Below are 13,607 nucleotides of genomic sequence, written 5' to 3' on the forward strand. Positions count from 1 at the left end.
CAGGCTTAGTGACTCTTACCTCTTAATGAAGAAAATGTGGCAAAAATGAGGCTGAAGGCGTTAAGGGCTAGGCCACAGAGGCTGATGCAGTTTCCTCCTGAGATGCTCAGCTGCAGAACCCTATCGGTGTGGTGCAAGGAAGCCACGTGCAAAGGTCACATGTTCCAGCCCTAGCGCCACATCCACACAAGGTCCCAGCCAACAGATAGCATCAGTCAGCAGACACGTGAGTGACAAGCACCTTCACATGACTCCAGTGCCCAGGCTTTGAGCACTTCAGCTGACACTGTGCGGCATGGAAACGAGCTGTCCCACCAAACCTGAATCGCAGATTCATGAAACATTTAAGACTGCCTTTGTTTTAAGCCACTAGGCTTTGGGTGGTTTGTTTTGCAGTAACAGATAACTAGAACACGTAGATTAATTCAACCATGTTCGACCATTCAGTTTCTTCTTTTCAGTCCCAGCCCACCCCATCCCACTCTCCTCCTCCCCACTCCCCTCCCTGCTCATCCCCTATGACAGGAAAACTTTTTAGTAAACAACAACTATGTTGGCATACCTGGTCTCAGTCAACTCACTCTAGAAACCATAGCTAGAACCCCAGCATTTATTACTCTTGCTGGCAATCAGCTTTCTCTTGTTCTCTTGCTTCTCAACTCTTAACACACCCCTGTCCTGCCTTAAACTTACTCCTCACTCCAAAAAGTTGTATTAAACACCTGGCTTATGAAACTGCGACTACTGCTACATATACTCCAGTTTTCAAATCAACGAACAAGTGAAATTTGCCTTACAAACTGGTAACTAGTTCAAGATGTTCTGATGGAGCCATTGAAATGGGTTTCTCAACCCAACCTAGTAGCCATATCAAAAATTTACTGTTCCTCTAAGGAATACTAGGAAGAGAAATGTCCTAATAACTGACATAAGATTTTTCTTTAAAAAACACAAGCCTGAAAAGTTAAAGCTAGAGGGGACCTTGGAAATGATCTAGTCTAGGACTTTTTTTCAATCAGTGGTATACTGACATAATCCAGGGACAATTTTTATGACAAAAGTACTAAGCATTTTTATCTCACTCTATCCTCACTGAAAATATCAGCCCGCCATAATATAATGGCAATTATAAACTTGAATTTTGTTTGTAATTTATTTTTACATGAGTTTGTATGTATCTTAGAAACATGATGTACGTAAAATTTTGTTTATATTTTATAGCTACAGTAATAAAATGTATCCATACAATGCTGTTTAATGTTCTATCCTTAAACTTTAGGATATATGATAGATATAATAAAAGAAGCTCTGAAAGTCCCTAACAGTTTTAGAAAAAAAAAAGTAGCTGTTCTATTTTTACAATAAGATTGTTAGTAGAAATTACTCTAATCCAAATTATTTTGGAAAGCTGGGGACCAGAAAGGTTACACAATTGGCCCAAGGCCATATACTAGTTAGTGGCAGAACTATGAGCAGAATTTTGGTATACTCATGCTTTATAGTCAAGCACAGGGTTCGAACAGATCTAGGTTAATAGACAGAAAACAATTTCTGTATGCTTCAATTTAGAAGGTAAGCTGAGACTGGCTGGATTCCAATCCCTTCAATGTTGCATTTATAATCATTCTGGCAGACTATCTTCCTCCCTAATGTAAAGAAACAGAACCGTAATGAAGGGGCTTCAGGCAACACCAGGCAAATGTCGAGGAAATGTGGTTTAGAGTGTGAACAGGCTCTTCAAAAACCATTCACCATCCCATATCCCCTACCTTACTTGTAGAGACTGTAAGAGACTCAACCTTTGGCTTTCACTGCAGCTAGGGGTGACCACATGACAAAATCACAAAGAAGCAAGGATATATATAATACAATGGTCACTAACAGGGCATCTCTTCCCAAATAAAAACACCAGTCCAGGGGTAAAAAAAGGCAGTGGGGGTCAGGGAGCAGTGCCTGCTTATTCCAACCTCAGGTTGTGGGGTTTCCATACAGACTGGCACCAGTGTGTGCTGGCTGAACACCAGCTCCGCTTCACACCTGCCCACACTTCCCACATCCAAACCACTGAACTTCCTCACCACTCCACAGAGCAAACCAGACCTTTTCATCCCAAACATATCTTAGTTTCTAATTCTACTGAGAAAGGTGAAAGCTGGCATAATGGAATAATCAGAACACACATGACAACTGATATTTAGGAGAGATGTATAAAGCCTCTATGAGTACTTCTTAGTAAGAGATATTTTAGGTATTTGTCTAATAGACCATATATGGGGTGGTCACTGCCAAAGGGTTTTAAAGTAACATCAACCAAATCATCCAAAATAAATAAACTAATGACAACAAAAATAAACGAAACATCAGTGCTGTGAGGGCCTTTGGCCCGTGTGCCCTCTTCCTGCCAGGAATGTCAATGCAGAAGCCATCTTGGATCCATGGGGACAAAGCCCCAAGCTAAGGACTGCGAAGAGGCGAAGAGAGGGACCCTGCTCCCTGATAACATAAGACAGCCACGGCACCAGTCCTCAACTGTCCATCCTCTACCCCAATCTTCCCACTGAGGGAAACTGAAGACTGTGCAGTTGGTGTTTTGATCACTGGCAGTTAAATACAATCCTAATGCTTCTACAAAATATATCTCACTTTTCTGTTTAATTCATTTTGTCCCAAAGTTGTGTGACCATCTTATTTTATTAACAACTGAATTTGGTAAACAAATGTTTAACCAACAGGCACCTTTACCAACACCCTAGCTCCTACCACTGCTCCCAAATAACTTCAAAAGATCAGTAAAAGAGAATGAGGTATTTCTGTCTTCCCCAAGATGAAGAAAGCTTTAATCTGTGGGAGGTCTCCTGCAGATAGCAGGGTTACAGCTACCTTAGGAGGCAGATGAGAGAGCCATAACACAGCTGGCCTCAGGGCTGAACAGCACACGGCTATCTAGAAACAGACAGAAGGAAACCAGAACTACTGCACATCATGTTCCTGACCTCTGCTGGGGAGAGAGCACAAACAACGACCCTTAACTGGAGGGGATCCGACAGAAACCATGCACTGAACCCTTACTCAGTACTTCTTTTCACTTGAACGTTGTGTTAGAGATCTTCCACCTCACCTTCCATTTAAGAGAAAAGTAATTGAGTGTGAGGAATACAGGAATCACAAGGAAGGCTTATAAACAAAAACAGAGTGCTTTCTATTCATCTTCCCATGTCCTTCCTGATAAAAAATATTTTGCTCGTTATGGAAGCTCATAAATCACATCAATTGTTAGGGTTCAACAGCATTTTCCAAAGGGGGTGAAAAGAATGGGTAACACTGAGGAGAGGCTAGAAATTCATGCCCCAAAAAAAGCAATGAAAAAAAAACTTTTAATTATGTATTTCTGCAAGGGAGCATCAAAACACAAATTTCTTGGACTAAAGTGGACAAAATCCAGCAGCTCCAGACCAGCAGTCTAGACCATTTCTCTGAAACATAAAAAGAAGCTGGAGCCCAAGGAGTCCCCCCATAAATAACTCTACACCTGACAAGGACTCCAAGGGTTCAGAACGGGACCCAGCATTCCATATCACACCCAGAGTGACTATGACCATCCAAAGAAAATTCCTTCATCTGAGTCTTCAAGGTTGCACTGAGGACCTTTAAAAGTGAAGACTGCAAAGAAGTAATGAACATTATGGAGATGAGGAACAGTATTTATGGATTTATAATATAAAACAACATTCAATGGATTAAAAAATCCTGGAAGAAGACAGACCCTTTTATCAGAATAGTTTCTGATACTTTAAAGCCAGAAGTGTCTTATTCATCTGAACTGACTTTACTGTGAGCAGAAATTCTTTCTCATCCCCAAATGAATGGAATCTCAGCTTAGTCACCGATTTCTTAAGCAGTTACTTTTTTTTTTTCCCTACCATAATTTACAGCAAGTTACTGCTGTAAATGGGATTCCCTGGTAGCTCAGCTGGCAAAAAAATCTGCCTGCAATGCAGGAGACCCCAGTTCAATTCCTGAGTCAGGAAGATCCCCTGGAGAAGGGACAGGCTGCATACTCCAGTATTCTTGGGCTTCCCTGCTGGCTTAGACAGTAGAGAATCCTCCTGCAATGCGGGAGACCTGGGTTCGATCCCTGGGTTAGGAAGAACCCCTGGAGGAGGGTATGGCAACCCACTCCAGTACTCTTGCCTGGAGAATCCCCGTGGATAGAGGAGCGTGGTGGGCTCCAGCCCAGGGGGTCACAAAGAGTTGGACATGACTGAGCGACTAAGCACAGCACAGCACTACTGCACATGCTGATTACTGAAATGCACTAGGTTAAAACCAAAGGACATGACCCAAAATAAACAAAAAAAAACAAGAATGAGATCCAAGTCACTTCCCTCATAGATCTCACGTGATGTGGGTGACATGTCAGGCCACGTGTCGGAACGGAGCACAGATGTGACACACAGCATCACCCTACCTAGCACGTTTCCTGGAGGCACCTCCTCGAGGTCTTCCAGTTCCCTTCCCATCAGAAGGTACAGGTTTTCCAACGTACAGCACGCCATGTGGGGGACCGGGGGAAGGTCCTCTAATGGAGCTGAGAAGCCTAATGGCACCTGGGCCAAAAAGAAAAAAGAACAGAAGCTGAGTTAGGAGACGTCAAAGGAAAACAAGTCTGGGTTAATACCTACAAAGTTACTTTGATTCATAAATAAGATATAGTGCAGTCACATTTCATGTAAACCCAAAATATTGAGATCTGAAATGGTGTGATATAAAAATAAGTCTCAGTTTATGAGTAAATTCTGAACTAGAGAGACTTCTCATATACATAAAACCTGTCAAGAATTCCACATAATCATAAACTTTATGGCTAATATAAATTCTGCTGTGACCTGGTAGCAAGATACTAACACACAAAAATCCCCATACCCTTTGCCAGTATTTATATGAACTGTGTCAGACACTGTTGGACACCAGAACCACTGGGCTATTTTTTCAACACTCATTGTTACTATTATCACTTAAAATAGCTTTAACATTATTATATTGTCATGTAAATTACAATCTTATAATGTCCTTTAAGCATATGACAAGGGCTGGTGCTAGTGCTGAGTAACACAGGAAAGTGAATAACTTTGAGGAGTAGTTAGATGTCATAAATATGCCATGTAAGGGCCAAACAGCCACTCTTCTAGGCTGGGCTGTTAATGTGGGAGAGAGCATGCTGTGAAATGTTGGGGACTCTGGTGAGAAGACACACGACACTCACACAGCAAAGATGAGATACATGGAACTCTTTCTACATCACATTTACTCTCATAGAGATTCTGTCTCAAATTATTCAAGATACAGTCTTGAATTTTCAACAATTTCCATACAAATTCAAGTGCCCCAAAGGCATGTCAACGAAGGAACCGACTTATCTTTGGTACCCAAGGCACTGTGCTGGTGCTGTGAAGAGGAAAAAATGTCCAGGACATCACATACAAAAAGATAACTATCACTGGAAACATAGAGTGAATGGCAAAAAAGGAAGAACAGGTAAGTAAATGTATAAAATCTCAAGAGGAGAGAGAAGCTACTGTGTTAGGGTAGACTTGGAAACTTCATGAAAATGACGACCTCTGAGGTACAGGCTACATGTACATGCGTGTGTTCTGACTCACTGACAGCTCTATAGGGGAGCTCTAAAGATAGGCTGGAAGAAATTTAAAATATAAGGATCAAATTGGAAGAAACAGAATCATGCACAGACAGTAGGACCATTCACTTAAAACAAACTACAGAAAAATTACAATTAGTAAGACAATTTAGCAAGACAGTCATACACAGACCAACATACAAAAGTTAACTAACTGTATGTCTATAGATTAGCAGTAGAGAAAAAAGTATATACATATATATTTAAAACAGTAACTTTCAGAATACTAACAAAACATAAGAGAGTTAGGCATAAGTAACAAAAGTGATTAAAGATTTTTATGGAGAAAATGATAACACTTTAAATGACCTAAATAAACAGAGAACTATACTTAATACATTTATGGATAGATGGGAACCAAGATGGTAAGAAGATCACAAGTAGATTTTTATACCCCTTATTACAACACTTTTACCCTCTGCTAAAAAGTAAGTCCAAACACACCAACTGCTGTACTTCTCCTTGCTAAATCTGAACATGTCACAGATGAGCACAAACTGCTCAGTCACCACTGGGCATGGCAACAGGTCCAAGGATCCACCTGCTGCTCACACTGATGGAATAAACATTCAAGGCAAAGAGGAGCTGATGGCACAGACTTCTACCACCACCTCCCCGTCTCATCACAGCCAAGCACAGCAGCGCCCCTGGTTTACCCACGCCAAGAGGAGCACGAGCATCTTAGAAGCCCCCAACTCACAGCTTCTCGCTGATGTTGCCTGGCTCCCTGGACCTTTGGCATTCATCCTCTGACCTTTATCATTTAATTACCACATACGCACCTTCTGTATATCCAAAAATGTTCTGAGACAGCTCTGGCTTGTGGTTTCTTATTTACCCTTTGGCCCAGACATACTGAGATGCTGGCTGTTCACCGACTGTCAGACCCTCCTGATCAATGTCTGGGACCTGCCTGCCAAGAAACTGCTGCCTATCACCTGTTCAAGGCCCATGCCTTTGGTTCGTGCCACCTGGGTTTTGGATCTTTATGTCTTGAACACCTGGCATCGTCCTGGCTCCACCATGACATCTGTTCTTCTCAGTTCTTTCCTCTAGCCTTGAATTTCTAGAAAAGCCTTATAAATTAACTAAATAAGATTTGAAAACTTGATTCTTGTACTAGCCTAATTTCCTAAATGCTATTACTTGAGACAGGTTTATCAAATAGTACCAAAGTGACACAAGAGGAAGCATAGAGATTCACTCAAATGCGCCTCCCTAGAGATCAAACACACCTACCAAGAAGGTAATCACTAATCGAACAAGAAAGCAGAACCATGAAACAATATACGAATATTTTACTTCCTGTTCTTACCTGCTGCAAAAACTCAAGAGGACTGTATTTGGGTCCCAGGACAAAAATTCTCTTTCCTCTTCGTGCCACACCACTGAACACTCGAGCGAAGGCGATAAAAGACTCCTGCTCACTTCCTTCTGGGGGCACGGGTTTGGGGGTCTCACTTTCCACCTCCTGCTCATCACCTGCTGGAAAAAGAAGAAGCATGAGTGCCCAGATGCTCTCTGCATCCAGGAGCTGCTGAGAAAGAGAGGCGACAAGGAAGACACTATTGTTGGCTGAGATTGAGCAAGGAAACACCAAGGATAGAAGTATACTGATGAAAGCTACCTTCAAAGCTAAAAGCCCAAGAGCAGAAGGACGAGTGTTCCATCCGTATCACCGAGGATGGGGAAACTACTGAGAAAAGCTGTACCTTTTGGCTCTTCTCCCTGTGAACTCATTTCAAGGGCGCCTGCATCTTGGGTGGGCTCCATGGGTGCCTGGCCCTGCGCCGCTGCCAACTTCTCCGCGTGCCTTCGTCTTGCACGCTCTCGCCTCTCAGCAATCTCCTCCTGAGTGAGAGGTCTACAGGACACCACAGACATGTTAACACCTGGCCACAGCAAGGATCTCAGTCTGTTCCAGCCAAGAAACAGCTAGTATTAATATGGACAGCAAGGAGATCAAATCAGTCAATCTTAAAGGAAATCAATCCTGAATATTCACTGGAAGGACTGATGCTGAAGCTCCAGTATTCTGGCCACCTGATGCAAAGAGCCAACTCATTGGAAAAGACCGGAACGCTGGGAAAGCTTGAGGGCCGGAAGAGAAGGGGACGACAGAGGATAAGACAGTTGGGTGGCATCACTGCTCAAAGGACATGAATTTGAGCAAACTCCAGGAGATAGTGAAGGACAGAGAAGCCTGGCGTGCTGCAGTTCACAGGGCTGCCAAGAGTTGGACACGACTTAGTGACTGAACGACAATGTGGCTGGAGAAGACGGTGGTTGGTCCCCCGTCCCCTCCTGGTGCAAAGTTTCTCCGAGTTCTCTCCTTCACTGCAGCAAGAGAAAAGAAGGCCTATCACGCTTTCTCTGGGAACCCTGCTGCTGTTGTTTAGTCACTCAGTTGTGTCGGACTCTTTATGACCCCACGGATTGTAGCCTGCCAGACTCCTCTGTGGATGGATTTCCCAGCCAAGAATACTGGAGTGGGTTGCCATTCCCTCCTCCACTGGGAATGCTGCGTCCCCAGCTACTCTGAGCTCATGAGATGACATGCAAGAGCCCGTGTCCCCTCAGTCACACACAACAGCATGGAACCATTCTCAGGCACTCACGATCCTCCTCTATAGGGCAAATGGCCGGAAAAGAAAGGGAATGAGTAACAGATACCACAGCTCAGAACACTCTAACAGAGAGATACGCAGACGAACTCAGTAAGAAAGCGAGCTTTTCTCCGTGAAAGTAAGAAAATACACCTCCACGGTGAACTAGGGTCCAAAGGGAAGGGCCAGGCTGAATGCTGGCAATTCAGGCCGGACAGAAGGTCCAACAATGACTATCAGTCACGGTGCCAGACCTGAGTTCCACCAGAGGAAAGGTATGAGGGCACATGTCTTTGTGTTTGCTGGGGGCTCGCCTGGGGGTGGGGCATCTTGCCGGATCCTGCCACATTGTGCCCGCCTCCTCTACCACCCCCCAACTTTGGTACTGTGACTCCTGTTCACGCCTCCATCTCTGGCCGATGACCTCGTCTCCCATCCCACCATTCCCTTCCCCTTCTCTCTCCTGGAAACCACTCAGATGGCCGTACAAGAGTGCACTGGTCCCGTGCATGCTACATGCCATGTGCTCCTTGAGCTCCTAACTTCAGGTGCCCTAATCCCTTCTACATCATGTGGGCGGCCCCACACATAAGTCACCAGCTGTCCACTGCTGTCCTCTTCGGACACCCACCTGCTAGACAAGACCTCCCCCCAGGACTGGACACCACTTCTATTCCCTTAGCACCTGCCCCTTGAAATCAATGAATTTGGTTCTAGGAGTTGGCCCCTTGTAGTCATACCCACCCCAATGCAGGAGGCAGAGCTGTGCCATCAGATACAAAAAAAAAAAAAGGGAGAGACCTTTGAGGATGGCTTGCTCAGGGTTGTCGGGAAGTCACATATGCTGGCATAAGCTCCTCTCCACTGGGAGCTCTCAGTGTTAAAGGCCTTTCAAACACAGGATGAAATTTCTAGACTCTTGTTCTGTCTTCTGGAGCAACACCCAACAAACGTACTCCCCTCTCCCTGCCTTTCGATCATCTGCCCTCACACCCTTCCCCTCACCCTTCTCTTCTTCAGGCTACACACTCCAGCAGCCCTGTCAATCAACCCTTACATAACTTATCTTGCTTCTAGACTTTTTATAAGAGTATCTGAAAAGTATGAATTAACCTATGGCTGATTCTTGTTGATATATGACAGAAAACCACAAAATTCTGTAAAGCAGTTATCCTTCAATTAAAAATTAAAAAAAAAAAAACCATGGAATACCTTATTATCACTATAAACAGGGAGGTCAAAAAAAAATAAAACAAACAAAACTGATGTACCGGTTAGCGCAGACAGAAATGGTCACTTCCAATGGGCTTATCAGTTCAGTTGAGTTCAGTCAGAGTCCTGTCTGACTCTTTTCGACCCCATGGGCTGCAGCATGCCAGGCCTCCCTGTCCATCACCAACTCCTGGAGCTTGCTCAAACTCATGTCCATTGAGTCAGTGATGCCATTCAACCATCTCATCCACTGTCATCCCCTTCTCCTCCTACCTACAATCTTTCTCAACATCAGGGTCTTTTCCAATGAGTCAGCCCTTCACATGAGGTGGCCAAAGGATGGGAGCTTCAGCTTCAACATCAGTCCTTCCAATGAATATTCAGGACTGATTTCCTTTAGGATGGACTAGTTTGATCTCCTTGCAATCCAAGGGACTCTCAAGAGTCTTCTCCAACACCACAGTTCAAAAGCATTAATTCTTTGGTGCTCAGCTTTCTTTATGGTCCAACTCTCATATCCATACATGACTACTGAAAAAACCATAGCTTTGACTAGACAGGCCTTTGTTGGCAAAGTAGTATCTCTGCTTCCAATATGCTGTCTAGGTTGGTCATAGCTTTTCTTCCAAGGAGCAAGCGTCTTAATTTCATGGCCGCAGTTACCATCTGCAGTGATTTTGGTGCCCAAGAAAATAAACTATTTCATAACTATGGCACAGACACTGTGTTAATTACTCTGCATATATTACAGCACATACTTATCCAAACAATTAGATGACACAGGTATTCTTACTCCTGTTTTACAAATAAGAACTGGAGCCTTAGGAGAATTACATAACTCGACCCAGAGTCACATGGACAATAAACAGAGGAGCCGTAATTCAGACCCAGATCTGACTCCAAATTCCACACTCATCATCTGTGGCTATATCCTCCATTCAGAAGGAATTAGAAATGATAAAATCATCACATTAAGTAAATGTGGTTTTATTTGAGCTTTGGTTAAGAAAGAAGCATATCTAAAAAAAAAAAAAAAGAAAGAAGCATATCTGTTCACATATATTAAATCCCCATTTTGTCAGAGCTCATAACAAGATTAGCATTTACATTCATGAAGTTAACATCAAATGTACAGAGTCTTGCTGTCCATCAGCATATCTATGCATCCACCCAGGTAACACCTGCGATGGGTCAGGCACTGCTGTGAGCGCTGGGAGTGGTGACACAGGTAAAGAGAGCAGACAGGAGAGAAGGCAGCACGGTTTTACTCGAAGAACCCATTGTGTCAACTAGTATTTACTGAGAATAAACAGAAATTCACTTGCGAGAGAACAGAGCTCTACTAGTCAAGGAACGTCTGTGGGTGCTGACTTACTGAGGCTGTAGCAGAGCTAACTGTGGATGACAGTTCTGAGGGGATGGCAGTGACCAACAGTAGGGGTGAAGGTGACCACAGATGAGAATGTGGACTGGACATTCAAAGGGCAGACTGGGGAGGTGAGGCTGGAAAAGAAAGGACAGAGGTGACAACACAAAACCACCCGCCCTCAGGATTCCAAGCTGAATGTCCATGCCCTGACCTCCGTGGAGCCGGCTGCAGGGGTAGGCTGGGGGAGAGACAGAGAAAGGGCTGAGGAGCTGGCTGCAAGCATGCTACCAGTAACCACAGCGCCAGGGAGCTGAGATGATGGGAACTAAGGGAGCAAGGAGTGCAGTTTCTGTCTGAACATCACATCCTGTGACTACAAGAAACTGGTTCTTAAGAAGGAAGCCAAAGCAGCAGACTCAGGGATTCGGGGGGAGAGGAACTGCCTGAAAACCTCCTAGCAGGATCTTACTTAATAGGCACTTAAGCATGCAGTAAGAATTTCTGATAGAGTACTGGAGAAGACGGTGGTTGAGAATGGTCAGAGCAAAGGCCCAGAGTCTAAAAATGGTGAGCAGGCTGGAAGGCTGCTGCCGAGATCTAGCGGTGGAGATTAACAAGCTGCATAGATGATGGAGGCCAGATCCCACTGGTGAAGTGGACGCCCGCAGGCTGTCCAGCTGGACAGATGTGGATTCACATACTCTTCTGGCCTCCTTCTAACTATGTGACCTTGAGCACACTCAGTTCAGTTCAGTCGCCCAGTCATGTCCGTCTCTTTGCGACCCCATGGATTGCAGCATGCCAGGCCTCCCTGTCCATCACCAACTCCTGGAGTTTACCCAAACCCATGCCCATTGAGTCGGTGATGCCATCCAACCATCTCATCCTCTGTCGTCCCCTTTTCCTCTTGCCTTCCATCTTTCCCAGCATCAGCGTCTTTTCCAATGAGTCAGCCCTTCACATCAGGTGGCCAAAGTATTGGAGTTTCAGCTTCAGCATCAGTCCTTCTAATGAATATTCAGGACTGATTCCCTTTAGGATGGACTGGTTGGATTTCCTGGCAGTCCAAGGGACTCTCAAGAGTCTTCTCCAACATCACAGTTCAAAAGCATCAATTCTTTGGCACTCAGCTTTCTTTATAGTCCAACTCTCACATCTATACATGACTACTGGAAAATCCATTACTACTTCATCTTTTTAAGGCCTCTTAACTTCCCCAGGTTAGACTGAAACAGTAAATACTTGCACTGCAGAACTACTGTTAGATTTAAACAGCATAATCAACAGCGAGGCAGGAATATTATAAGCTTGATAAACTGGAGCCAATTATTAGTGCTATTACCGTTATTATTCAGAACCTACAAAAGCAAGATTTGAGATGATGCCTGAGGTACCAGGCCCTTCTTAAGAAGTATTATTGATTTATATTCTTTCTCTCAGGTTATTTGAAAGATTCCCACACAGAAAGCTCCCAGAATAGAGGTGGACAGTAAAGAAGAGGAGCCTTCAAGCTCCTGGGTAGAGTGAATATTTTCACTCCAGACATCAAGATCCTGAAGGGAGAATGGCAAGTGGACCGGCCAAGTTAGACACTGGGACGGCGGAACCAGCTAGGAGACTAGTGCCATGATTCCAACGAACGACTGGGATCTAATCACTCATACTAGTGGGGGAGGAGGACCTGTACCAGTTCATATGACGTAGAAGAGATTCTCCAAGGCTTCGGAAACGTGAGAAAGAATCTGTCTCCCACGGCTGCACTCCACCCGTCTCTCCACACACAACAAGACACACAGACATCAGCAGAGGCACTCACACGTTCAAAAGTCTCTACTGACGCACACAGACAGGCTGAGGTTAGAACCAGTCTGACGTCCAATGATTGTTAGCTGTGGCTACCACTATTCTAACTGCTCTTCTTCAGGTTTATGCCAATTCAGGGACTTCTCTGCTGGTGCAGTGGTTGAGAGTTCACGTTCCAGTGCAGGGGATATGGGTTCAACCCTGGTTGGGGAACTAAGATCCCACAGGCCATGGCACATCTAAGCCTGTCTGCTGCAACCAGAGAAGCCCGCACGCTGCAAAAAAGACCTGATGTAGCAAAAAAAATAACAAACTTTTTTTTTTTGGAACATGAATTTGAATTAACAGTCCCAGAGCTGATTTCAACAACTGTGTCCTCCAGAGGGATCACAAAAAGATCAAGTACTCAGTGAAATTTATGTTCCCACAGGGGCTGCTACACAGGAGTTCCGGGCTGAGGACAGAACTGCACCTTCCCCACCGCACACCCTCCCTGCACCCCATCAAGCCCACCCCAACTCCCTGGCCCAGCCTGGCTTCCCGATGATCCTTACCTTGGCTTATTCTGAGGCAAAGCCTTAGCATCAACTGCAAACATTTTGGAAACAAAGATAATAACTGGAGCGGTATCTTCACTTCCACATTTCATAAAAGCTAAACAGACAGGAAAGAAAAATGTTACTTTAATAATCCAGGCTTTTCTGAAAACAATAAGTTTAGAACATGGCATCATCTAAATACATAAGCAACCTATAATCTTTTACAACTATAAGAAAAATTCCATTTAGAAAAGAATAAGATTGCTAGAAAATAGTAGGGTGAGAGCAAGAGAACTGACAGAAAGGAGAAAAGAAAAGCAAAACTGACAGGGTGGGAGGAGAGCTGGAGGAACTCCAGGTAGGAAATGGGCTTAACTACCTAC

The 13,607-nt window shown here is 44.3% G+C and overlaps 1 protein-coding gene across 2 annotated transcripts in view; it reads right to left on the reverse strand.

Moving 5' to 3' along the window:
• EFL1 (elongation factor like GTPase 1) overlaps positions 1 to 13,607 on the reverse strand; it is a 111,583-nt gene that overhangs the window by 71,558 nt on the left and 26,418 nt on the right. The window contains exons 12-15 of one of the 2 annotated variants that reach the window (XM_061158826.1): positions 13,240 to 13,339; positions 7,408 to 7,559; positions 7,011 to 7,177; positions 4,469 to 4,607 (exon numbers count right to left, since the gene is read on the reverse strand). In XM_061158826.1, the coding sequence (XP_061014809.1) occupies positions 4,469 to 4,607; positions 7,011 to 7,177; positions 7,408 to 7,559; positions 13,240 to 13,339 (558 nt within the window). Of the gene's footprint in view, positions 1 to 4,468; positions 4,608 to 7,010; positions 7,181 to 7,407; positions 7,560 to 13,239; positions 13,340 to 13,607 lie in introns of both variants that reach the window. The other variant, XM_061158825.1, reaches the window with a different exon arrangement.

This window comes from Dama dama, chromosome 13, assembly GCF_033118175.1.
Source record: "Dama dama isolate Ldn47 chromosome 13, ASM3311817v1, whole genome shotgun sequence".
NCBI lineage: Eukaryota > Metazoa > Chordata > Mammalia > Artiodactyla > Cervidae > Dama > Dama dama.